This window comes from Oryza glaberrima, chromosome 9, assembly GCF_000147395.1.
Source record: "Oryza glaberrima chromosome 9, OglaRS2, whole genome shotgun sequence".
Classification (NCBI taxonomy): domain Eukaryota; kingdom Viridiplantae; phylum Streptophyta; class Magnoliopsida; order Poales; family Poaceae; genus Oryza; species Oryza glaberrima.
Genome location: NC_068334.1, coordinates 21,718,087 through 21,743,481, shown reverse-complemented (window position 1 = coordinate 21,743,481; position 25,395 = coordinate 21,718,087). Strand labels below are relative to the sequence as shown.

Genomic DNA, 25,395 nt, shown 5'->3' with positions numbered 1-25,395 from the left:
ATGCCATGTCAATAAGACATCACAATAGAAACTACACTCTACAACCCATGGTTTCTTAAAATTGGTCATTAATAAATACATCATATCTCTTCTCTACCAATAATATTTATTCTTCATCTATTATGAAGACACTATTCTCTTCCAATGCAAAACTTGATAGTGTCTAGTGTATAGGTTCTCGTGTTGAAGCTGTCTTGCATGAGATCCAATTTCTTTCTCTCTTCACTCTTTCTCTTAGTTAATATAGTGTCACATAAGCTAAAAACCTTACATGACAATATAGTTAATACCATAGACACCATCCTAGGTGGGGTTAGGACTGCCCTAAGCATATCCATGCGTCAACTTGCTACTAGCATTTACAGGTTTAGGACCTTTGATTTGTTGGTGCAGAACCCAAGGCGCTTGGATCAGCCACCGGGCATCGATCAGTTGATCATCAAATTAAAATTTCAGTTGATTAAAACTACGTACTAACTGGTCGTAATTATATTAATTACTCCTAACTAGTATACTATATAGTTATATTAGCAAATTAATTAAGGACAGCAATCAGGGGTAAGGACAGTCAATCGTATCGATCGAGTGTATATGCATACGTGCGTAAATTAAGCTAGCATGTATGTAGGTAGGTACTGTAGCTATATACTGTATAAGTGAAGTAGAAGTATATGACATATTATATAGATAGTGGTAGTACATGTATAGAGAGAGAGAGAGAGAGAGACGATCGATATGATTGATTATGCGGCGGGGCGTTGGTCATCGTCGTCGTCCTCCGGCGGCTGCAGCTTCTGGGGACGAGGGGCAGGCTCGGAGGAGGCGCCGGCGACGGTGAGGTACTCGAGCGCGGTGACGACGTCGCTGATGGCAGGGCGCATGGCGGCGTCCTCCTGGAGGCACATGGCGGCGATGGCGAGGGCCTGGTAGAGGCCCTTGGTGGGGTAGGCGCCGCGGAGCAAGGGGTCGGCCATGTCGGCGAAGAGCTTCTTGTCCTTGAAGCGCGGGGCGGCCCACTGGACGAGGTTCTGCTCATCGTGAGGGCGGGCCATGTCGATGGCGCGGCGGCCGGTGATGATCTCGAGGAAGACGACGCCGAAGCTGTAGACGTCGGAGCAGGTGGTGAGCTTGCCGGTGAGAGCGTACTCGGGGGCGCAGTAGCCGTAGGTGCCCATGACGCGGGTGGAGACGTGGGTCTTGTCGCCGACGGGGCCGACCTTGGCGAGGCCGAAGTCGGAGAGGCGGGCCTGGAAGGAGGAGTCGAGGAGGATGTTGGAGGCCTTGAAGTCGCGGTAGATGACGGGGGGACGAGCAGCGTCGTGCAGGTGCTCAAGGCCGCGGGCGGCGCCCTGGGCGATGCGCATCCGAGTGGTCCAGTCCAGAGCCGCGGCGCCAGGGGGCAGGTCAAGCAGGTGGTCCTCCAGGGAGCCGCGGGCCATGTACTCGTACACCAGGATGCGGTGGTCGCCGTCGGTGCAGTACCCCAGCAGCGTCACCAGGTTTGGGTGCTCCGCCAGCAGGCTCAGCATCAGCACCTCCACAAGGAACTCCCGGTTCCCCTGCATCCCGTTCCGGTCCAGCTGCTTCACCGCCGCCTCCGTCACCGTCCCCTTGATGCTCAGCCTCCCCCGGTACACCGGCCCGAACCCTCCCTCCCCCAGCAGCGACTCCGCCCTGAACCCGCCCGTCGCCTCCGACAGCTCGCCGTACGTGAACGCCCGCGCCGTCACCTTCCCCTTGCCGATCTTCAGGATCTCGTCCGCCACGCGCTTGTGCCGGTAAGTCACTGTCCATTCATTTATCCATGAAAATATACAATGTCTGTTTCTTTGTTTGTTGTATTCCGAAAATGTAAATATATGGAGTAGCTTAGCTAACTAACTAGGAGTACATACGATACCTGACTCTGCCACGATCTCGTTCACCAGGTTCACCAGGTTGCTGTTGTTGTCCCTGCTGCTCCCGCCCAGGCTCCGCTCCGACGCTAAATTCTTCTTCTTGCTGCTGCTGCTGCTGTTGCTGCAGCCGCTAGAGGAGGTCGAGGGAGGCGCTCCGTCGCCATCGCCGTCCCCCTCGCCTCCTCTGTCCTCGGACTGGAAGCAGCAGAAGATGCCCATTATATTTATGGTGTGCTGGGCCCTCCACCAACGCCAGCAGGAACGAATCCTGGAACCAGATGGATGATCCTCCAACTCTGCTCCTCAACCAGCATCCGGTTCCAAACTGATAAGGCCTAGCCAGCCAGCCACCAATCTGATGATCGATGATCGATAACAAAGGGATGTATAATTTTAATTGAGATTATCAAGGATGATCGCCGGACGGCGAGCTTGTACCGTACGTACAAACTGCCGACGAGCGAGGCGCGCGCGCGCGAATGGAATGGGGAAATCCGATTGCTTAATAACCTTTCTGGCATTGCCCATTGGAATGGATGGGGTAAATTAATTCGTCCGTTATTAGTTTATTATTATTATTTGTTCCGATGAAAAAAACAAAAAGCAGAGGTGCTCTGTTTTTTTGGATGGCTCCTAATCTGAGCCAGAAACACAACCAACCGCATGCCGGCCTTGGCCTGGCAACGCCAACTATATTAAGACTGCCTGCAGTTATCTATCGATCCATGTAGTGTACGTAGTAGTAGTATTTTATTTATTTATTTATTTATTGGGTAAATATATATATGTATATATTACCGGTGCCCAGTGGCAGGCTGTGCATACTGTTGCTGATGAGTGGAGTAGTAGTTAACTTGACAGCCAATCGATGGATATAATTGAGGTTTGTATGCAGGAATATAATGGATGGAATTATACATGGATGCATGTAGAGTAAGAGTAGTAGTAGCTGCTAGGTCCCGACGTAGCCGAAGCCGACGATGAAGGCGGCGGCCGACTGGAGGAGCAGGTAGATGTAGAAGCTGTCGCGGCCGTAGGCGATGTCGTAGAGGGCGCAGTAGAGCAGGCAGGCCCCCAGGAGGATCTCGGCGACATGGACGTCATTATTGAAGAAGCTTGTGCGGCTGGAGCTGGTGGTGGTCTTCCTCCCAGGCCTGGTGGTGGTATTAGCTGGCTGCTGGTGCTTGGGGTTGGCGTTGCCTCGCTTGTCGGTGACGACCCACTCGTTGGCGCGGGTGGCCTCGAGCAGGCCGATGAGCGTGGCCTTGGTCCGGTGCATGGACATGACGTTCTCGAAGAGGATCCAGAAGATGAGGAGATGGCAGGAGCGCGGGGTGCAGGCGGCGTTGAGGAGGGTGATGGCGGCGGGGACGTAGAGGGCGACGTACTTGGGGAGGCGGACGTGGTCGGAACCGGCGAGGACGCAGGCGGGGATGACGACGCAGTAGAAGGAGAAGGTGAGGAGGTGGGCGACGAGCTTGCGGAGGAAGAAGAAGTCGTAGAGGAGGTGGAGCTTCTTCCAGGGGGACACGCGGGCGGTGGGGCTGGTGAGGACCTCGAGGAAAATCTTGCGGAACAGGTTGGCGGGGCCGCACGACCACCGGTGCTGCTGGTACCGGTACGCGCGCAGCGTGCTGGGCAGCTCGTTCCGCACCCCGACGTGCCCCACGTACACGAACCGCCACCCCCTCAGGCTCGCCCGCACCGCCAGGTCCATGTCCTCCACCGTCGTCCGCTCCTTCCACCCGCCCGCCTCCTCCAGGGCTCGCACCCGCCACACGCCCGCCGTGCCGTTGAACCCGAAGAAGCCGTGGCACGCCGACCCCACCTCCTGCTCCACGCGGAAGTGGTAGTCCAGCGACATCTCCTGGATGCGGGTCAGAAGGCACTCGTCCGCGTTCACGAACCGCCACCTCGCCTGCACCAGCGCCACCCCCGGGTCCGCCACCAGCACCGGCACTGTGCGCAGGAGGAAGTCGGCGTCCGGCTGGAAGTCTGCGTCGAAGATGGCCACCAACTCACACTCCCTCGCGTACGCCTTCCGCAGCCCCTCCCGCATCGCCCCCGCCTTGTACCCGCTCCTGTTCCGCCTGTTCTCGTACCTTATGCTCACGCCCTTCCCCGCCCATCGCCCGCACTCTCCCTCCACCATCTCCTGCAATCATTATATATATGTTCTCTAATTAATTTCCTCTTTCCAAATTACTAGTATATACTGTATGAAACACAGACGTACGTACCCTTATGGCTGGATCTGTAGAGTCATCCAGCACCTGAATCACCAGCTTGTCAGATGGCCATGTCATCCCACACGCGGCACCGATAGAAAGCCGGTAAACCTGCGCATTGCACCGTACACCCCTGTTTTATTAGGCCAGATCGATTTGGTAAAACCAACTCTTCATATATATGCACATTAATTTCATGTTCTGTTCTGGACAATATACTAGCACTATATAATTACTGTGGAAATTGACATATATTATATTAACTAGCGTAGTGGCCCGCGCAGATTGCGCGGCTAGCATTATTATATTTTCTATCATATAATTACATATATGTTTTCTCAATGTATTATTCAAATATATTAAAATGAAAACATTATTTTAAATATTGTACTACCTTTACAAAACTACTAATGTATAATATTCATGTATAATATTCATATTGTTTTTTATATACATGTTAGTTATTAATTATTTTTAATATCAAATTTTAGTTATTTGTAAATTATATTCCTATGTGGACTTTAGGCTCTTCTTTCAATATTATTTATTTTTAATTCTGAATTTTTATTATTTCTAATTGTATTTCTATGTGGACTCTAAACTCATCTTTCAATATTCTTTAATTTTTAATTTCGAATTTAAGTTACTTCTAAATTGTATTCTTATATTGACTTTAGACTCCTCTTCCCATGTTTTTTTAATTTTGAATTTTAGTTATTTGTAAATTATATTTTTATACGAACTCTAAACTCTAATTTTAATTTTATTATGTTTATTCTGAATTTTAGTTAGTTTTAAATTCTTATATGGACTCTATACTCTACTTCTAATATTCCTTATTTTTAATTCCGAATGTCTATTATTTCTTAATTGTATTTCTGTATGGACTATATACTTTACTTCTAATATTCCTTATTTTAATTCCAAATTTCTATTATTTCTTAATTGTATTTCTATATGGACTCTATACTCTACTTGTAATATTCCTTATTTTTAATTCCGAATTTCTATTGTTTCTCAATTGTATTTCTATATGGACTCTAGTCTTCTCTTCCAATATTTCTTATTTTTTAATTACGAATTTCAACTATTTCTAAATTGTATTTCTATATGGACTATGTTTTTCTTTTTCTCTGATTAATGTGGGAATTTCTAGGCCGTGAGAGCGAACGTGGAGGCTTCTTTTTCTATTCCTTTAATAAGTTAATAGATAGATATTTCTTAATATGCCTTTTTTTTTCTTTCTTCAGTTTTTAACTAATCCTAATCTATTTCTATTTTTTCCGCATCCCCAAAACATTGTCCGTTTCCAGTTTTTCCCGTGTAGAGTATGTTTAGGTTTTCCTTTTTTTTACCGATTGTCCGATTCAAGTTTCTTAATGTCTTTTTTTTCTTTATTCAGTTTCCAGTGTGTAGTATGATTAGGTTTTCCTTCTTTTTTTTACCGGTTGTCCGATTCAGAGTTTCTTTTTTTTTCTTTCTTCAGTTTTTAACTAATCTTCTATTTTTATTTTTTTTATTATTTTTTTGGATTAATGTGGGAATTTTTAGACCGTAAGAGCGAACTTGGGGGCTCTTTTTTCTATTACTTTATTGATATAATAGATTCTTTTAGACCAGCCGGAGAGAGTAGCAAATTATCTAGACCAGAGAAGTGTATTTTATGTACATAGTTGAATTTGCTGTTTTGATTTTTATATATATATTCTTGCACATGCACTTCAAGCTGGGAAAGTACTCCCTCTATTTCATATTATAAGACTTTCGAGCATTGTTCACATTCATATAGATGTTAATGAATCTAGACATATATATATATATATGTATATATATATGTCTAGATTCATTAACACATATATGAATGTGAGTAATGCTAAAATGTCTTATAATATGAAACGGATGAAGTATATATTTTCATCCCTAGAGAGGATAATCTCATTTTTCATGAGATAGATCAAATATATATTTTCAAGCTGGGAAAGCATATATTTTCATGCACTTCAAGTTTATATTTTTTGATAATATCATTTTCTCAATACACAAACATGCAAGTTCAAATTTAATTTCTAAAAATTATAACAAAAATATCAAATAAAATTGTGGATTCACATTAACTGATTTCAGTTTAATTTATTATTTTTTACAACTCGTAGAAGTCAAATTTGATCTTGCATATATTGTAAAGTGATATGTCTCATATTAATTTATCTTATCATTTTTTAAAAAAAAATATGACTATTTAGATGGTAAGAGATGTCTCCTCGATGGATAAAAACCTATCTTCCTTAGATCTTAAAATCTACTTTCTGCATGTGCTTTTGTTAGTTAGTGCATCATATGTGTCTATTCGGTCGTTTCGCACGAGCTAGCTAGCGATCTAGGCACTACAAAAATTGATTTTTGCATGCTTCTAAAGGTGCGTATCATGGTGCTTTCTCTGTTTCATGCTACAACATGTTTTGATTTATTTATTTGTCATCTAGGCTCACTAGTGTTCATATAATATTTTTAGATGGGATATATCCATATAAATTTGGACACAAACACATTAATTCATATATAAATATGTTCAAAATCTAAAGTATATATTATAATTAATGTGAAATAGATAAAGTAGTTGTCTAGAAACGAAGATCGGTACGGCTGGGAAGCAAAAAAAAACCAGAAAGGAAACATGACAGTAGTGATGATGCGTGGGCCAGGCGCAATCAATGGAGATTTTCTGCAATACTGCTGGTGCAGTAGCAGTGGCTGACGTGTGGACCCGGAACTATATGTCAGCCTCTGCTACTGCATCAGCAGTACTGTATAGGATATGCATCCAGGCGCAATATATGTATATCATCGTTAAGTACTAGTTTGTTTGTTTCGAGATGTAATGACGTGCACTCCTATAGTTGACATATATACTGTTGCAGTACCATGCATATATTATAAATGCACTTTTCATACTAGCTAGCTGATTTGTTTTGCGTGTATATATAATTAATTTCTTACTTTACATTAGACGACGTGGACAAGCATGTAGTGGAAGCACGGAGAGCAAGTTCAGCATGAACGCACCCAACTGACCATGCATTTGCGCGAACTAACAATGTACTACATGTGAAGTTCGTTTTTTTTTTAAAAAAAAAAGAAGAAGAGGAAGAAGAGAAGAAATCAGGCATTTTGCATGAGGAATAGAAACCACAGGCGCGGCAGCGCGCAGCTGGGGGATCGCCGCCGCGGCCGACCGCAGGCCAAGCTTGATTAATTGTACGTTCTGGTTGCTCGATCGCTTAATTAATTAGTATATGTGTGTGTTAATTAATTAATGTTACACATATGCATTGCTGTTTCCCAGCGTGGTGTGGTATGTACATATACAAGTGTAGGCGGCTAGGCGGTGGCAGTGAGAGATGGTGGATGGATCGATAGGAGTAAAAGTGTTGGGTCGGGAAAAGCCAAGAAATTAAAGAGGACGTATATACAGTACAGTACAGTACAGTACAGTATAGCAAGAGGTAGCACGCACAGATTACTACTGACCTGTTTCTCATTGAACATGGGGATCTGCACCAGGACCATGGGGCTGTTGGCCGCCTCCGGGTCCTGCAGCAGCTGGTCGTTTTCAGCGCCATCGTCGTCCTGCTCCCTCCTGTTGCTGCGGCGGCGGCGGCGGCGAATCAGCCACAGGGCGGCGACGACGAGCGCCATGTAGAGTCGCTCGAGGAAGAGCATGATCGACATGGCGACGCAGACGTAGACGGCCAGCTGCAGCGTCGGCAACACCACCCCGCACCGCACTGCCCGCCATGCCCATGCCAACCCGCCGCTCATCATCCGGACCGACCTGCCTAGCTTGATCGATCTTACTTAAATTAATTAATTGATCAACGTACCAGCCGATCGAATATATCGATATACAGGAGTACAGTATATATGATCAATTAATCGATATGATCGATCAGTTCCCCGGGCGCCCTTCGACTTGGATTTGACCGCCCAGGAGCTGATGACCCGCCTGTTCTATTTCTATACATATATACATACGTACACCTTTATTGTCATATGTAGCCTACCATTGCCATACAGCTAGGTGCCTACTCAGAAGACATGTTTGAGACTGCTGCTACCTACTACGTCCGTCCTAAAATATAGTAACTTTTGGCTATAAATTTAGACACATAGTTGTCTAGATTCATAGCTAAAAATGCTTATATTTTGGGATAGAGGGAGTATAATTCTCATGTAAACCTCTTAATTAGTACACGCACGCATAGATCGTTTCCTTTACATTATATATATATATCTCACAAGTCAGATCCATTTTCCCCCCCTAAAAAAAGGAACATGCATTTGTTTAATTAATCTCTGTTTAAATCTAGAGTTGAATTTGCCGTTACACTAAATACGGGATACCTCAAAGATATGCACATACATCAAAGAAGTAACACTTACAACTTCTACGAGAAGACAAATCCCTTAAACAAGAGATGGCTAGCAACCTCACTCTAGCCAGCCCGATCCAAACAGCTAGCAGGTTGAGAAGGTCGCAGATCCGATGCAACTGATGACCTCCTCGCTTGGTGATGCGGCGGCAATGATTGCGGTGGTTGTGGGGAAGGGGAGGGAGGATGGATCGTGGGAGGGGAAGGAATGCAAGGGTCGAAGGGGCCGAGGGACTTACTGCAAGCTAACTTCTCCTTGTTTCATACATTCCAATTTATTTACTGAATTACCACGATTCATGTTGTGAACCGACAATGATACTGTCATGTATCTGGTGGGCTGCATGGGCTGCTGGAGAAATGGGCTTGGCCTAGCTCACATACTGAAGGTGCAAGCAACCAAGAAGTATAAATACCAACCGTGGCAGTGAGAGAAGACATCGATAAATTAGAACCTGATGGCTGTGGCCTCTTCTTCCTCCTCTTGATTTCTCCTCTAATCCCCTTCTCTGTGTTTCTCTGATTCCCTTTACCCCCTGCTTCTCTTCCCAATCTCTGCTGCTAGTTCTTCCAATTTGTATCCCTGAACTTGATATACAGAGTTGGAGAGGATATATTGCTCCTGTGCTTGTGTTCACCAGTGAGATTCATGTGGGATCGTGACAATATGGTATCAGAGTAGTCGATTCATGGGATTCCGATCTGGGAGATGCAGTGGACGACACATGGTGGCAGTGACGACTGTTGGGGCCAGGATTTGAGCCATGGAGGTGACAGTGTCGGAGGCGCCCGTCAGGTGTTCGATGAAATGCCAAGCCGGTTAGGAACTGCTGCAGGTGCTGCACTCCATGTCCAAGTGAACCACCTCATCTACCCTGTGTCTACCAATGTGATGCATCAAGTCTTCAATCCCTACGGAGTAGTGGTGGTGCAGATGCTTGTGGTCGATGCATGGCATGTGGAGGCAATTGTTTGGTTTCGGACGACCTTCGACGCAGAGTGGGCTCAGGCTGAACTCCACGGCCGCAATATCTACGACGGGGGCTGCGTGTTGGATGTGCAACATGTGTCTACCTTGCTCGAAGACAGAGCCGACATTGCGCCCACCAAGTGTTCGATGCAAGTACCAGGATGTGCCACCACAAAGTCTGATACCCAGAGCACTCCTACTACTCTGGAACACGTGTTCCCGGCCACCATGAGCCCATCTGCGGCCTCAACCAAATCAGCAGTCACAGCAACGTCGGCTTCGCTCACCGAGGCCATGGAGGCTGAGGCTAGCATGGACAAGGTGGTGGAGAACGCAGGCAAGGCCATTCAAGACCTGTGCACTAGGATCGATCGGATTTTGGAGGCATTTCGCGACACCAAGGTGGATTTATCCGAGAACAAGGATTCCACTAGAGATGTGGCAGTGTTGAGCGCCAACACTAGTCCAACTACCATTGCATTGGAGGTCAGTGCTGAGGCTGGCCCAACTAACCATGTTGACTCAGCCAAGCTTGGCATGGGAACAACCATCGAGTGTTCAATGAAGGGGAAGAATCAGTTGGTTGATGATGATGGCAAAGACATGGCCAACGATGAGAGAACTGAGCTCATTGAAGTGGATACCAAGTTTACTTCTGTGAATTTATGCTTCAGAGATCCATGGTTAGCCCTCAATGCAATTCCTTCCAGGATCTTGATTGGGTGTCTAAGCCATGACCTTGGTGTTAACAGTCTCTCGTTGGTTCCATCTACGTTGGAAGTGCCATAACATTGCTTTGTATTGGGCTCAGTATGTAGAGTTAGCTCTCCACCAGTACCACTTTGGAGAGTGGCAGTTCCATTGTACAGCGATCAGGTCTATTTAGGTTCTCGGCCCTCGCCATGGCCTGATCCATGGTTGCATTCAGGCAGCGGAAGTGTGGTGGTATTTCAGCCTCTCCAACCATGGCCACCCCCTCTACAAGCCAAGAGCAAAGGTTCTATTGTTGAGCAGCAGCTAGAACTGTGGCATGATCCTCAAATAAAACAAAATAACAAAGGTGTTGTGGTGAATTTCCTACAACCCAGACTTTCACCTGACAAATGGAATGAGTCTTGGTTCAGTTGTGATAATGCTTGGGAGTTAGCACAAAGTCACTGCAAGTTCTTGCTGACAAAACACATGGCCTTGATTGCACAATATGAAAAGAATCGCTTTGAGCAAGATCTAAGTCTGTGTATGGTAAGCAAAAGGGCATCCTGGAATCTTTGGAATCTGTTGACTGAGGGATCAATATCATTAATGGAAGCAAAAGCACAATTGTTTAGGAGGATGCATTGGGTTGGTAGTAAAACTATGGATCAATTTGTGTGGAATTTATGCATGCCGAATATGGAGAAATCACCATGGCCACCACCTCCTCATAAGATCAGAACTGATTTATTGTGGTTGAATTCGCATGAAGTATCATCTCTCCAATTCAATGCTGAATTCTGGAGGTTGCTGGCAAGAATCAATTTGTTTGATTGCCATTCTGGACAAGAGGATATGCAGCTGTTCCAGGCAGGTGCAAAGCAGTACTCTCCTTTGGTGGTTAGAATGGCCCTTGCCGATCATTTGCAAGCACCCTGGGACCCTGGAGGCAGTAACCTGGTTACTCTCTTGCATGTTAGGAAGGACAGGCAGCAACCACCACCACGACCACTGCAAATTGTCTTTCCTATTGGATTATCTGGTGTGAAGGTCTGGCTATTGTTTGCTCTCACTTTGGTGCAGTTCCTTGGATCGGTTACCACGTATAATGCAAAGTTTTGGAGATTTTTGCCTGATAGTGTTTCAATCCAAGGGAGTAAAGAATCCAATTTCAGGGTTGCATACCTTATGTGCAGAAGTTCAGATAGGCAATTTGCAAGCAGCAATATAGCTCTGAACATTCAAACAAGCTCTTCTTGTCATGTTTTACACAAGTGTGGTCAAGTTCTAAATTCTTGTCAAGCACCAAGTTCATTTTAGCTCAAACTTACAGCAAGTTGTTTACTGGGCAAACATTCTCTTAGAAGGAAAGGCATAGGTTATGTTCCTACTGACAAAAGAACCCATTTACAAGTGCTGCTGCATCAACTTATGTACAAGAAATCATATCAAATGTATGAGACCAGAGCTCAAGTGCTGAAACTGAGAAGGCCTTGGAATCTTGGAATTCTTCTTCTCAACAATTCCTTGATGGCTATCTACAGCAGAAGTTGTTGCATCGACTTGGGGACAAGTCGATTTTTAAGGAGGGAGGAATGTCATGTATCTGGTGGGCTGCATGGGCTGCTGGACAAATGGGCTTGGCCTAGCTCACATACTAAAGGTGCAAGCAACCAAGAAGTATAAATACCAACCGTGGCAGTGAGAGAAGGCATTGATGAATTAGAACCTGATGGCTGTGGCCTCTTCTTCCTCCTCTTGATTTCTCCTCTAATCCCCTACTCCGTGTTTCTCTGATTCCCTTTACCCCCTGCTTCTCTTCCCAATCTCTGCTGCTAGTTCTTCCAATTTGTATCCCTGAACTTGATACACAGAGTTGGAGAGTATATATTGCTCCTGTGCTTGTGTTCACCAGTGAGATTCATGTGGGATCGTGACAGATACAAATTTATTACGGTAGTCACCCGAGTCGCCTAACAACCCATGCCCTTCCCCTACAAGGGTGATGATGGTACACGCGACCGATGTGCAGGCATCATGCCATCACTTGTCACTCCTTACTAAATGCGAAATTCGCTTGTCGATGAGCACGTTGCATCCCGTTGTCATTAATAAGTTGTTGTTTCCCTCAAGTTACAGATGTGCAGGCTCGATCATCCCGTCGTCGCATATGCTTTCAATAGTTGTATATAGCTTTGTATTTGCACAACTTTAACCTCCCTCCATACTAAGGCCCTGTTTGGATCCGGAGGGCTATTTAATAGCCCTTCAGAATCTTGCTATTTAAGAATATTAAACGTAGATTACTGACAAAACCTATTCCATAACCTCTAGGCTATTTTGCGAGACGAATCTAACGAGGTATATTAATCCATAATTTGCTACAGTGATGCTACAGTAATCAGCCGCTAATTATGGATTAATATACATCATTAGATTCGTCTCGCAAAATAGCCTAGGGGTTATGGAATCGGTTTTGTCGGTAATCTACGTTTAATAATCCTAAATAGCAAGATTCCGGAGGGCTATTTAATAGCCCGGAGGATCCAAACAAGACCTAAATGTCTAGGGGCTCGTATGTACTTTTTTCCAAATAATTGGCTCGATCATCCCATCGTCACATATGTTTTCAATAGTTGTATATAGTTTTGTATTTGCGCAACTTTAACCTCCCTCCATACTAAATGTCTAGGGGCTCGTCTGTACTTTTTTCCAAATAATTGAAATGTAAACATAGGAGTAGGGTGTATTTATAAATAAAAATATATTAAATGTTTGAGGGTTTATTGGCAATATTATTTATTAGCCGGCACAAACTGGGTTTCGTGCAAACATCATCAAAAGTCAACGACATTATCTATAAAAAAACAGCAACTGAGAAAGTGTTATTTGTGCGCCTACATTTAAATAAAATTACATTATGCATCATTGTGAATATAATATAACTTGCTGAGATTTATTCTTATATAAAGTGGCTCAAAGTATAGCCAGACGATTTAAAGTTCTTTTACTATTCCACTAAGTACCGATCTAACCTTTTTCTTGCCATTTGTCTCTCTGTATTGGGCCTGGTATTCCATAGCCCAAAGGCTCACATGTGGAGACCCACTTAGTGGAGCAACCTAAGCAGCGACTCGATCAAGTTGGTCGATCTCTCTCCCTCTTCGCTTGATCCCTTTCTCTCTCTAGTCTTATCGCGTAACACCATCCTTCCGGTCCTCAGCCGCCTCTTTGATACTCCCTCCATCCCTAAATATTTGACGCCGTTGACCTTTTTAAATATGTGTGACCATTCGTCTTATTCAAAAAATTTAAGTAAGTATTAATTCTTTCTCTATCATTTGATTCATTGTTAAATATACTTTTATGTATACATATAGTTTTACATATTTCACAAAAGTTTTTGAATAAGACGAATGGTCAAATATGTTTAAAAAAGTCAACGGCGTCAAACATTTAGGAAATGAGGGAGTATATCGTTTAGATTGGTCCACCTCCGGGGACCGCTACCATCACCACCTACTGGAATCAACACGTCAAGTTCCCTCGAATTCGGCCTCTCTCCGATATCCGTTGCTCTCGGCGGCGGCAGGATCTTGGGCCAATGTATCTCTGAAGCATCTAGGCCCCCTGTAGGATCAAGGAGGCCGACTAGAGGGGGGTGAATAGGCGGTTTTAAAACTTAATGGCACTTAAACAAAACTAACCTAAGTTGCTAGGCAAGGTGAGGTGCAAGGTTAACTAAGCAACTAAGTTAAGTTTTGCAAACCTAGGTGATATGGGCTCAAATATGTCTCTATGAATGTAAATTGCACAAATGTAAATGCAACAAATAAATGAGACAAGAGACAAGGAATTTTTCACTGAGGTTCGGAAACTCGCCGGTTTCCTAATCCCTGTTGAGGCGAGCCCAACTCTACCGCTCAACCACAAAGCCCCGCACGCCCCCTTCGTCAAGGGGTGGGCAAGGTGGGAGCCAGCCCACGGAGAGGACTACCCAAGCCTCGATCACTAGGGTAGTTCTTCCTTCACTCCGAAGGTGGTGAACTCCAAACCACTCACAAACGGCGCCGGGCCTCCTCCACAATCTCCTCGGAGAGGTCACCGGGCAACACCTCCATAAGCCGTCTAGCAGGCGGCAACCTTCAAGAGTAACAAGTCTAGGATGCTTGCCAAGGATGATCAAGTGTCACACTAGCTATAACAATGAAGCAATGCACTTGGATTGGCTTAACTCATTCTCTAACACCTCACTAGATAAACTAAGTGCCCAAGGGTGTGAGAGCTCTTGTAAGGGTTCAAGATAATGCAATGGAGTGCCAAAACCTTTCCCTTGCTGCTGGGGAGTGGGTATATATACCCCCAACCACCAAAACTAGCCGTTGGAACCGAAATCCCCAACTATGTGCTCTGCCGGTCAGACCGCCGTTGTGAGGCCGGTCAGACCGGACTACTTTGTAACGGCTAGAAAACTAGCCGTTACAGGGCAATCATTGAGCCCACTCAACTTGGTCGGTCTTACCGCAGTGTAGTGGCCGGTCAGACCGTCCACGGCTCGGTCAGACTGCCGTCGGCTCGGTCTGACCGGTTGCGGCTCTGGCGGCTCTGTATCGCCACCAAAAACCAGACCAGTGCAATAGACTAGTGGGGCCGGTCAGACCGGCCTTACCACGCCGGTCAGACCGGCTAACAAGCCCGGTCAGACCGGCCTAATGCCCATGGTCAGACCGCAGGTCACTTTTCAGCTCAACCGACCGTTAGTAAAACGGCGATATCTCTTGACTTGGGTCTCGGAATTTGGCGTTCTTGGACTCTATGGAAAGCTTATTCAAAGGGCCATCCAACCCATGAAAAAACCATCCAAGAAACACAACTTAAGCCAAGGATAAAGGGCTCACACTCCAAAGGATATCCACCGGACATACCCACAAGATGTCACTCACTCCTATTGGACATGCCCACTTCTTTCTTGGTTTAGGACTTGATAAAACTCATCACACTTGGCTAGACAAGCCCACCAAATGCACCTATATGCATATGAACTAATATGGCACAAGATCATCCACAAGCTCCCGCTTCATAGACCCCTCTTGATAGTACGGCGACTATCTAGCAAATCCGGTCTACACCAAACACCAAGACCGGGAAAAGACTAAGAAAACATTCTTAGCTACATTATACCTTTGCCTTGCGCCATCCATCTTGGGGTCAAGCTTGAGTTGAGATCAACACTTGTGACCATTTGATTCAACCAAGTTTATCCAAGGTATTTACCATCATTTGTCAAGACTTTCTTCTCATCACAAGCTTGATTTCATTCTTGTCGACACGGCGATGCCCTTGGCTTGGTGACCATCAACCCATGGTGTCATCCATTAGCCTCATCACAATTAGACCTATTCCTTTGCACATCTCAAAGAAGAACATTAGTACCAACAAATCGGTTGTCATCCTCCACTTGGTGACCAACCGGTTGCATATGAAAGATATGGATATGTTTGTTGAGTATTCATTAACATCACAAGTGTCATATACTCGTATACAAGCTCAAGTGCAAAGATCCGATATAAATAATAGGTGAACAACATGGATCTAGAACATGCACAATAAATGTATAGGATTTGCTCCCTCTAAATATATGCATACAAATAAATATACCAGAGATGCAAGTGTATGAATAATTAGAGAATGACCAACGGGGGTTTATCCTATACACATAGAGAAGGCATATGTAGTAATGATGTAGATCAACATAAAACACATACATTCATGATCTCCATGTTCTTAATGTAAATGAGACTAAATAAGATACGACTCGAGTAAAAATTAGTCTCACACTTATATATCAATAACATGGAAATCATATATATGAACCTATCAAAAAGTAGGAGATAAGAAGTGCTACATATCGTTTTATCTCCATACATTTCATCCTTGTCATGATTAAGGTCCATCACAAAAGAATGCATGTCTTCCACATCTCATTATCGGGAAATAACCTAGTAGACAACTTATGCAAAAGAGAGGTTAATCCCATAAACATTGGTTTATCATCTATCACCAAAGTAACAATTACACAAATTGTTTAATCCAAGGTCTTTAAATCTTTTCTCTCTTTGGTGATGGGTAATAACCCGATATAAACAATATAGAGAGATGAGATGAAAGATGATTTCAAATCAAGATAGAAATCTTATAATAAACAGAATATAGAATAAGCTCCCCCTCAAGATGTGCATACATATGGATATAAAGGAACACATATGCACATAATCAATCAAGATCAATGAGGGAGCTCACATTATATTTTGGATCCACAAGAGAGACCAAGTTAGAATATGTGAAGTTTGATACATACCTCTCATCATTTTTATTTTCATATCCAAATGAGACTAGTCAAAGAAAGGCTCATAAAAACGTTAGTCTTATATAATTAGATTTGTCATTAATCACCAAAACCAAATTAAGGCACTTGAACTTACACCCCCGTTGTTAATTTTGGTAATTAATGACAAGCACTAATTGTGGACTAACCATTGTCTTTGAGCTATATATTTTTTGAGTTAGGTTCACATTATGTGTGTGCGCATGAGTGACTACCGATGGATTAAAATTGATGGCGCGGAGCGAACAAAAGAAGACGGTAAAACTAGTGCTTTAGTTTTAAATTGATCGAGGTGTAGGGGCGATCAAATTTGCTAGTTTATTTTTAGCTTCTCCATACTATTAAGAGGAGTAATGACATAGCAAAGAGATGATTTTAATTGCTATATTAGGTCATTGCATTTAGACTTGTGCTCACTTTTCACACACACTTGCATTCACTGAGTTCGGCCTGACAAGAGCCGGTCTAACCGCGCGCTTGAGGCCGGTCTGACCGTAGGTCACTAGCGGTCTGACCAGCCACCTAGTGGCGGTCTGACTGGCCCTACAGAGGCGGTCTGACCGGTGCTAAAGCCCGGTCTGACCGGTCCCCTGGAGGCCGGGATGGTGTCCTCGGGGTTGACCGATACAGAGCCGACGGAACCGTATTCGGTCAGACCGAGCTGAGGGCGGTCTGACCGAGCCGAGGCCGGTCTGACCGGCCACTCAACGTTAGTCTGACCAGCCAGGCCGATGGGTCCCTTTGACAGGGCTACAACTAGCCGTTGCAGAGTAGCACGGTCTGACCGGCCACATACCTCCGGTCAGACCGCCAGTACACAAAATTGGGGGATTTCGCCCCCAACGGCTAGTTTTGGTTGGTGGGAGTATAAATACTCCCCCACCAGCAGCAAGGGGTCTTTCTTGGCACCCAATTCAATTGCATACATCCCTTGCACCTCTCTCACACACATTTGAGCTTAGTGCTTATCCATTGTAGGAGGTTGTTCTAGCCAAGAGTCAAGTGCATTGCTTCCATTATAGAGCTAGTGTGGCACTTGATCATCTCCGAGCCGCGTCATCGCTTGTTACTCTTGGATGTTGCTTCCTCCTAGACGGCTTGTGGAGGAGTTGCCCGGTAACCTCTCCGAGAAGATTGTGGAGGAGGCCCGGCGCCGGTTGTGAGTGGTTTGGAGTTCACCACCTTCGGAGTGAAGGAAGAACTACCCTGAGTGATCAAGGCTTGGGTAGTCCTCTCCGCAGGCCGGCTCCCACCTTGCCCACCCCTTGACGAAGGGGGCGTGCGGTGGCTTCGTGGTTGAGCGGTGGAGTTGGGCTCGCCTCGATGGAAAGTAGGAAACCGACGAGTTTCCGAACCTCAGTGAAAAATCTCTCGTCTCCTTGTCTCATTTACTTGTTGCATTTACATTTGTGCAATTTACATTCCTAGAGACATACTAGAGATCATATCACCTTAGGATTGCTAAACTAGACTTAGAAAGTGTGATTTACTTTCCTAGTGATAGACTTGAGCCACTTTCACCTTAAGATTGCAAAACTTAACTTAGTTGCTTAGTTAGACTTGTTCCTCACCGAGCCTAACAACTTAGGTTAGTTTTGATTAGGTGTCATTTAATTTTAAATCGCCTATTCACCCCCCCTTTAATCAATATCTCGATCCTACAATCTCGCACAATGAGAAGGGGATGACTCATGAGGGGTGGCCTTTGCTTGCTGACGACCAAGAAAGATCAAGCAACAGTGACGCTCAGATCCAGAAGTCCGTGGAATTCTACGGTCGATGGTGTCCTCCATCTTCCTTTTTTTTTCGAACACGCAAAAAGATTGCACGTCAATATATTAGCAGGAAAAGAGTTTTTGTTACACAAAACAATCAGTTAGACTGACTTATGCCTAAAAGGGGGGACTTGAAGCTAGGAACTACTACGACGGTTGTGTCCTCCATCTTCCCAATGTCGTCTTTTACCAACCCCACCCCCCACCCAAATGGTAGGCGTCACTATCGCGTGTACCAGACGCCAGCAACTAAGAGGCAGGAGACGGAAGCAGGGAGGCGCAGCAGGGACGGGTGGTGATTGGTGAATTGCTGGCGAAACCGAGGCAAGGTCAATGGACGATGCCAATGTAGTGTTTGTACTTTGCAGTGTTATTTCTTTTTTTTTTCTTTTTATTGCGCTCTACCTCTACCACATTGAATAAGGTGATAGAAAGTTCAAGAACATTGTGTTCTGTTGTTTTTACCAATTCGATCGAGCTATCCCCTCATATAGATGGTACTTACTCGTTTTAGTGGATCAAAACATATACAATAGCATACTATAAGCTAGCTATAAACATATATTGAGGAGATAAAGGAGGTAAGAGAAGAGCAGTAGGCTACATATTTATAGTCAGCTGCAACACAGACTCCAAAGCGCAATGTGTATATGACACGTGAGACCAGATATTAATATGTGGTATATGTTTATAGATAACTATTTTATGAATTAGCTATTAAATTGGTTTAGATGATTTGGACTTAGTTGCTCTCAATCAAAAATTGGTTTAGATGATTTGGACTTAGTTGCTCTCAATCAATTGACGTTTGGGGGTTTTACTTTTCACATAGGGTGTGTTTAGATAATAGGAAATAGGGGGTGTGATTGTGATTAGGAAATAAATGAAAGGTTAAGATTAACTGGAAGAGGAGAACAACGAATAGTTAGGGTTTAAACTTTAAAGATGTGTTTTGGTGGGTGGAAAATTATTTCCCTATCCATTAGCCAAACCATGTCGGATCAATTTTTTTTAATAAAGTTAAGTTATATAGTGCTTTCAAGGGGTGGTAACGTGGATAGGCAAAAGCCCAGTGCTGGCCTGGCCCAGAAAGTCCAACACGTGGCAGGGAAAGGGTGTCTCTCTCCACCGCCTTGGGGCCACGTTTTAGAGGAAGGAAGCCCATTGAAGCACGGCATCTAGTATCTTGTTGTTGGAAGAAAAGCCCTTTCTCTCTCTCTCATTCTTGTGTTTCTTCTCGATCGATCTCTCGATTTCTCTCTGTGCACCAGCATCAGCTATGGTGTCCGACGCCAGCAAGAAGAAGGCGGCGCAGAAGAAGGCCGCCGCCGCTGCCAAGAGGGGTGACAAGGCCGCCTCATCTTCCTCCTCAACCGCCGCCGCCAAGGCCGCCATTACTCTCTCCGAGCGCACCTGCACCGCCGTCCTCACCTCCCATCCCCTCTCCCGCGACATCCACGTACCACTATTTTTCTATTTCTTCCATCCCCACCCCCCGCCCCTATCTATTTATCTCCCCCTAAGTAACTAATTAATCCATCTTTGTCTCGCAGATCGAGTCCCTCTCCCTCACATTCCACGGCCATGACCTGCTTCTTGACACCGACCTGGAGCTCAACTACGGCAGGTAATCTTTATTATTTTTTTCATCAATCAATCAATCCATCATCTGTAAGTAAGTACTAGTACTATAGAGACCATTCATCTCGTCTCTTAGGCGATATGGTTTGCTTGGCTTAAACGGCTGTGGAAAGTCCTGTCTCCTCAAAGCTATAGGATGCCGGGAGCTTCCTATCCCTCCACACATGGACATCTATCATCTCACCCATGAGATCGAGGCTTCCGACATGTCTGCGCTACAAGCTGTCATCAGCTGTGACGAACAGAGACTCCAGCTCGAGAAGGAGGCTGAAATCTTGGCCGCTCAAGTATGTTTATTTTACTTCCCTTCCTTCTTACCATCCCATTCCCACCAATAATGTCTGTCTTAGGCCCTGTTTCTTTCAGCTTAAGATTATTATAATCTAGATTATTGAGTCCGATTACTATAAGCTAGATTGTTATAATCTATAGTAGAATAAACGGTTAGTTGTTTCTTTCCTAGATTATTAGAGCCTAGATTATTGGGTTTGCAAGTCTAAAGAGGGAGTGGGATGGCATGGTGGGTAATTTTTCACCCAATAATCTGGAAAAAGCTCACCTAAATGAGCTTATTAGATTATAATAAGCTGGGCTCCAGATTATAATAAGCTACTTCAATAAGTTGTCCGTTTCTTTCAGCTTACTCCCAATAATCTAGATTATAATAATCCAAAGCTGAAAGAAACAGGGCCTTAGGTGGTGTTTGGATGAGAGGGGACTAATGTTAGTCCCTGTCATATGCACTAATTAGGAGTATTAAAAATAGACTAATAATAAAACTAATTGCATAAACGAGGGCTAATTTGTGAGACGAATTTTTTTAAGCCTAATTAAGCCATAATTAGCACATGTTTAATTAGGCTCAATAGATTCGTCTCACGAATTAGTCTAGGGTTATGGAATGGGTTTTGTCATTAGTTAAGTTTAATACTTCTAATTAGTGTCCCAACCTCCGATGTGATGGGGACTAAAATGTCACCCTGCATCCAAACACCACCTTACTCTTCTTCTGCTGGACTACTAGTTTTATTATACCTATATATAGTTTTTTTTTCACCGTGTCCCCATTTCTGAGGATTTCCCTTCCTGACGTATGCCCCTGCTGATTGAATTACTAAGGATGACGGTGGCGGCGAAGCCCTGGACCGCGTTTATGAACGCTTAGAAGCCATCGACGCATCCACCGCTGAAAAGCGTGCTGCAGAGATTTTGTTTGGCTTGGGTTTTAACAAGCACATGCAGGCAAAGAAAACCCGTGATTTCTCTGGCGGTTGGCGCATGAGGATCGCTTTGGCTAGGGCGCTCTTCATGAATCCAACTATCCTTTTGCTTGATGAGCCCACCAATCATCTAGGTGAGTCTCTTGAGTTACCATCTTCCAAAGCCAGTTTAATCGTTTGCAATGCATCGACAACCAATTCACTTAGAGTGGGTGGGATCAAATTGCACCTGTTTGAACTATACTTCTTTTTTCCATCAGATGATATAAATATTTTTTACATTATGGTCTTAGGCATCAGCGCTAGTTAATGTGCTGCGTGATGAAACAACATGCAAATCAGCATTCATTTGTTTGGCATGTAGGCTACATATTTGATATTTCTACTTTATTTGTTTCATGTACTGGTGCATATGAAAAAAAGTCTGAAGTGCCTCATGTATATTATTGATTTATTGAGTGAATATATGCTGTGTGTTAACTTCTAGTTGCATGTAAACAGGGAAAGCATTACCATTACCATTATGGCTTTGTGTTATGCTACAAGCTAGAAGCAACTACATGAAATCTTGTGTTGTCTGCTTTCCATTACCATGCACCTAGATTGTGACTGGTCCATACTACTATATACATCCGACAAATTTGGGTTTGCATTCCTGGATTTATTTTGCATCGAACTTCCCAGAAATGTGTTAAACTCATTTTAAAAAAAAATATTGCTGGTTTTCATTATGTGAACCATATATTCATCTGTCCTGTCTGGCTTAACAATGTTGTTGGCTTAACCATATATATATTCAGTATAACTATGGTTTCTGTGAATTGTTTGCTGCCACATTGTTTCTGAATAATGTTTAGCACTAGGCTACCATGTGACTTATATTATTTCAGATTTATCAGAGATATGGATGCTCTGTTCAGGATAGATCAAAAGATCTCTGATGCATGGTTCCTATGAAGTTTTCTGGCCCTGAAATGTGCTTTTTTCTTGATTAATATTAGCAATCCATTGCCACTGTTTGCAGATCTTGAGGCCTGTGTCTGGCTGGAGGAAACCTTGAAGAAATTTGACCGTATACTTGTCGTCATATCACACTCCCAGGACTTCCTAAATGGAGTATGTACAAATATCATCCACATGCAAAACAGGAAGCTCAAGCTATACACTGGCAACTATGACCAGTATGTCCAAACACGAGCCGAGCTTGAAGAAAATCAAATGAAACAATACAGATGGGAGCAGGACCAGATTGCCTCGATGAAGGAGTACATTGCACGGTTTGGTCACGGATCTGCCAAGCTGGCCCGACAGGCTCAAAGTAAAGAGAAAACTCTTGCTAAGATGGAGCGTGGTGGGCTCACGGAGAAGGTTGTAAGGGATAAGGTATTGACGTTCCGCTTCACTGATGTTGGCACGCTACCACCTCCAGTGCTGCAGTTTGTGGAGGTCACATTTGGGTACACACCAGACAACCTGATCTACAAGAACCTAGATTTTGGTGTTGACCTTGACTCAAGGGTGGCGCTGGTTGGTCCTAATGGGGCTGGGAAGAGTACGCTCCTTAAACTCATGACAGGTGATCTCATACCGCTGGACGGCATGGTGAGGCGACACAACCATCTCAGGATCGCACAATTCCACCAGCACCTTGCAGAGAAGCTGGACCTGGACATGTCAGCTCTGCAGTACATGATGAAGGAATACCCAGGGAACGAGGAGGAGAGGATGAGGGCAGCCATCGGCAAGTTTGGGTTGTCAGGGAAGGCACAGGTAATGCCAATGAGGAACCTGTCGGACGGGCAGAGGAGCAGAGTGATATTTGCATGGTTGGCGTGGAGGGAGCCACACATGCTGCTGCTGGATGAGCCAACGAACCATCTGGACATTGAAACAATCGACTCTCTTGCAGAGGCGCTGAATGAATGGGATGGAGGGCTTGTGCTGGTGAGCCATGACTTCAGGCTGATCAACCAAGTGGCGCAGGAGATATGGGTGTGCGAAAAGCAGGCGGTGACCAGGTGGGAAGGTGACATCATGGAGTTCAAGGAGCACCTGAGGAGCAAGGCCGGAGTGGACGATTGAGTTGAGTTGAGTTGAGTAGTTTTGATCTTGCTGCCTGGCCCGGAGAGGAGATACCATCACTCTGCTAGTTACTAGTATTTCTTCGGCTGTTACTAAACTATACTGCCCAGCCTAACGGGGACGACGACTGCATCATCATCTCTTGATCTCTCTCTCTTAGTTAAGTTGGATGTTTGTCACGGATGTTTGTACCTGATCTCCATCAACTACATCTGATGCTATAGCCCATATGGTACCACTACTGTGTTTATTATCTATATTCGTCTTGTTGCAAGCTTGGTAGTAATTATATATACTTGACGCTCTTGCTGCTCTTCCATTTGCAGCAGATGTACCGTCCTCTTCTTGGGGTCTCTGGAGAATGAGGAAACAGCAAGATCCAGCCAGCATAGCATGTATGTATAGTGTAATTAGCTGGTTTGTTGGCGGTGCACATGCATAAGATATACTTCCTCCGTTTCATATTATAAGACTATCTAGTATTGCCCACATTCATATATATGTCTAGATTCATTAGCATCTATATGAATGTGGGCAATGATAGAAAGTCTTATAATATGAAACGGAGGGAGTATTATCTTGGTTTGCACTTGCATGATCACCTGCTGTAGTTATTATTATCAGTGACCAAGTTCCCCTAGCTAGCAGTAGCACTCCATGAAAAGATATCTACATGAAACTGTACCACCCCCACGATATTATATATGAGATTGGATTTTAAACTCTCGAGGGGACGTCTCATCGTTGCTTGTATGTTAAATTGAGAAGATGTATTAACATGTGATATATCTTATTATAAGCATTCAACTTAAAATTTAACTTCTACATGTCGCAACGAAAAAATAAATTTGACTGTGAATATATGTTAGCTAGTTGTAGACCTGTAGTAGTTTAATTTGTTTTTTTTCGATATGTAGGAGTTGGATTTTAAATTGCATGTTAATTTGTTTTTTTCGATATGTAAGAGTTGGATTTTAAGTTGCATGTTTGTGAAGTAATACATCACACATTAATACATATTGTCATTTTTTTTTCAATTTTTTCCATAACTATTTGGGTGACACGCAAACAATGAGGGACATTCCCTCGAGAGTTTAGAATAGTTCCCTATTATATATACTTGGATCGATACCTATATATGATTTGTTCTTAGTAATGATGGTCCATTATTAATTGAAAGCTTGGATGACAAGGTTTAGCCCAAATGAGGAAAATTAAATCGGTGAATTAAACAGAACATCTAGATCGAACCTCTATTCTATATAGCCTATTTTTATTATAACAAAGAAAGTGAAAGGGCGGTATTTTAAGGTCTCATTTAGATGCGAGATTCCTAAATTTTGTGGGGATTGGACCGATTCCTTCAAATGTGCTGTAGATATCCCACGAGAAAAGAACCAAATTAACCTACTAAATAGCCTGGATTTTTACTACTACTGGAGAAAAACAAATCACTAGATTGAATCCATAATAAACAAGAAAATGAAGTGGTGGATATTAACATGCAAAAGTAGGAGCATACACTTGTTTCTTTCATGAAAAGTGTAGATTTTTCATGATGGGATGTTGAGAACCATAATAAGATTACGCCAGCATGGAATTTGAAGCTAAAACAAAGGGAAAGGGAAAAAAAGTATCAGACAGACAGACAGAACTGATATAAATTTAACCAGATGGAAACGAAATGCATCTCTGACCTCACAGAAATTATGTATTTGGGGACGGCCATATATAATACTCTCTCCGTTTCACAATGTAAGATGTCTAGATTCATTAGTATCAATATGAATGTGGAAAATGCTAGAATGTCTTATATTGTGAAACGGAGGGAGTAACAAGGATGAAGATGATGAACAACTAATGTATGGTCTTTGAATAGCAGAGGGGCTTACCTTTGAAAAGAAAAAAAGGCGCTTGTCTGCGGATGCAGCATCATCAAGATTCTCAGCCAAATCGGATGTATATGTGCGTCTTGTGATATATGCATGGATGTGAATCTTGATGATGCCACGCCCGCAAACACCGACTCTACCGTTCCACCCATGGATTTACTGTACTACTGAGCATTGTTCG

The 25,395-nt window shown here is 43.9% G+C and overlaps 3 protein-coding genes across 4 annotated transcripts; 1 reads left to right on the top strand and 2 right to left on the bottom strand.

Moving 5' to 3' along the window:
- Positions 1 to 553: 553 nt before the first annotated feature.
- LOC127784101 (probable serine/threonine-protein kinase PBL23) lies at positions 554 to 2,416 on the bottom strand. Its single transcript, XM_052311291.1, has 2 exons — positions 1,901 to 2,416; positions 554 to 1,786 (listed from the first exon to the last, which is right to left on the bottom strand). Exons 1-2 carry the CDS (start codon positions 2,115 to 2,117, stop codon positions 744 to 746), a joined length of 1,260 nt encoding a protein of 419 aa, XP_052167251.1. The 5' UTR covers positions 2,118 to 2,416; the 3' UTR covers positions 554 to 743.
- A 372-nt stretch (positions 2,417 to 2,788) lies between these two features.
- Positions 2,789 to 7,948, bottom strand: LOC127783859 (glucomannan 4-beta-mannosyltransferase 1-like). The gene is made up of 3 exons (XM_052311005.1): positions 7,655 to 7,948; positions 4,139 to 4,237; positions 2,789 to 4,053 (listed from the first exon to the last, which is right to left on the bottom strand). Exons 1-3 carry the CDS (start codon positions 7,946 to 7,948, stop codon positions 2,851 to 2,853), a joined length of 1,596 nt encoding a protein of 531 aa, XP_052166965.1. The 3' UTR covers positions 2,789 to 2,850.
- An 11,628-nt stretch (positions 7,949 to 19,576) lies between these two features.
- LOC127785276 (ABC transporter F family member 1-like) lies at positions 19,577 to 24,147 on the top strand. 2 transcript variants are annotated; one of them, XM_052312714.1, is made up of 6 exons: positions 19,577 to 19,838; positions 19,933 to 20,006; positions 20,097 to 20,307; positions 21,140 to 21,374; positions 22,265 to 23,554; positions 23,652 to 24,147. In XM_052312714.1, exons 1-5 carry the CDS (start codon positions 19,659 to 19,661, stop codon positions 23,320 to 23,322), a joined length of 1,758 nt encoding a protein of 585 aa, XP_052168674.1. In that variant the 5' UTR covers positions 19,577 to 19,658; the 3' UTR covers positions 23,323 to 23,554; positions 23,652 to 24,147. The 2 variants fall into 2 exon arrangements, with proteins under 2 accessions (XP_052168674.1, XP_052168673.1); XM_052312713.1 differs by having other exon boundaries at positions 23,649 to 24,147.
- Positions 24,148 to 25,395: the final 1,248 nt, after the last annotated feature.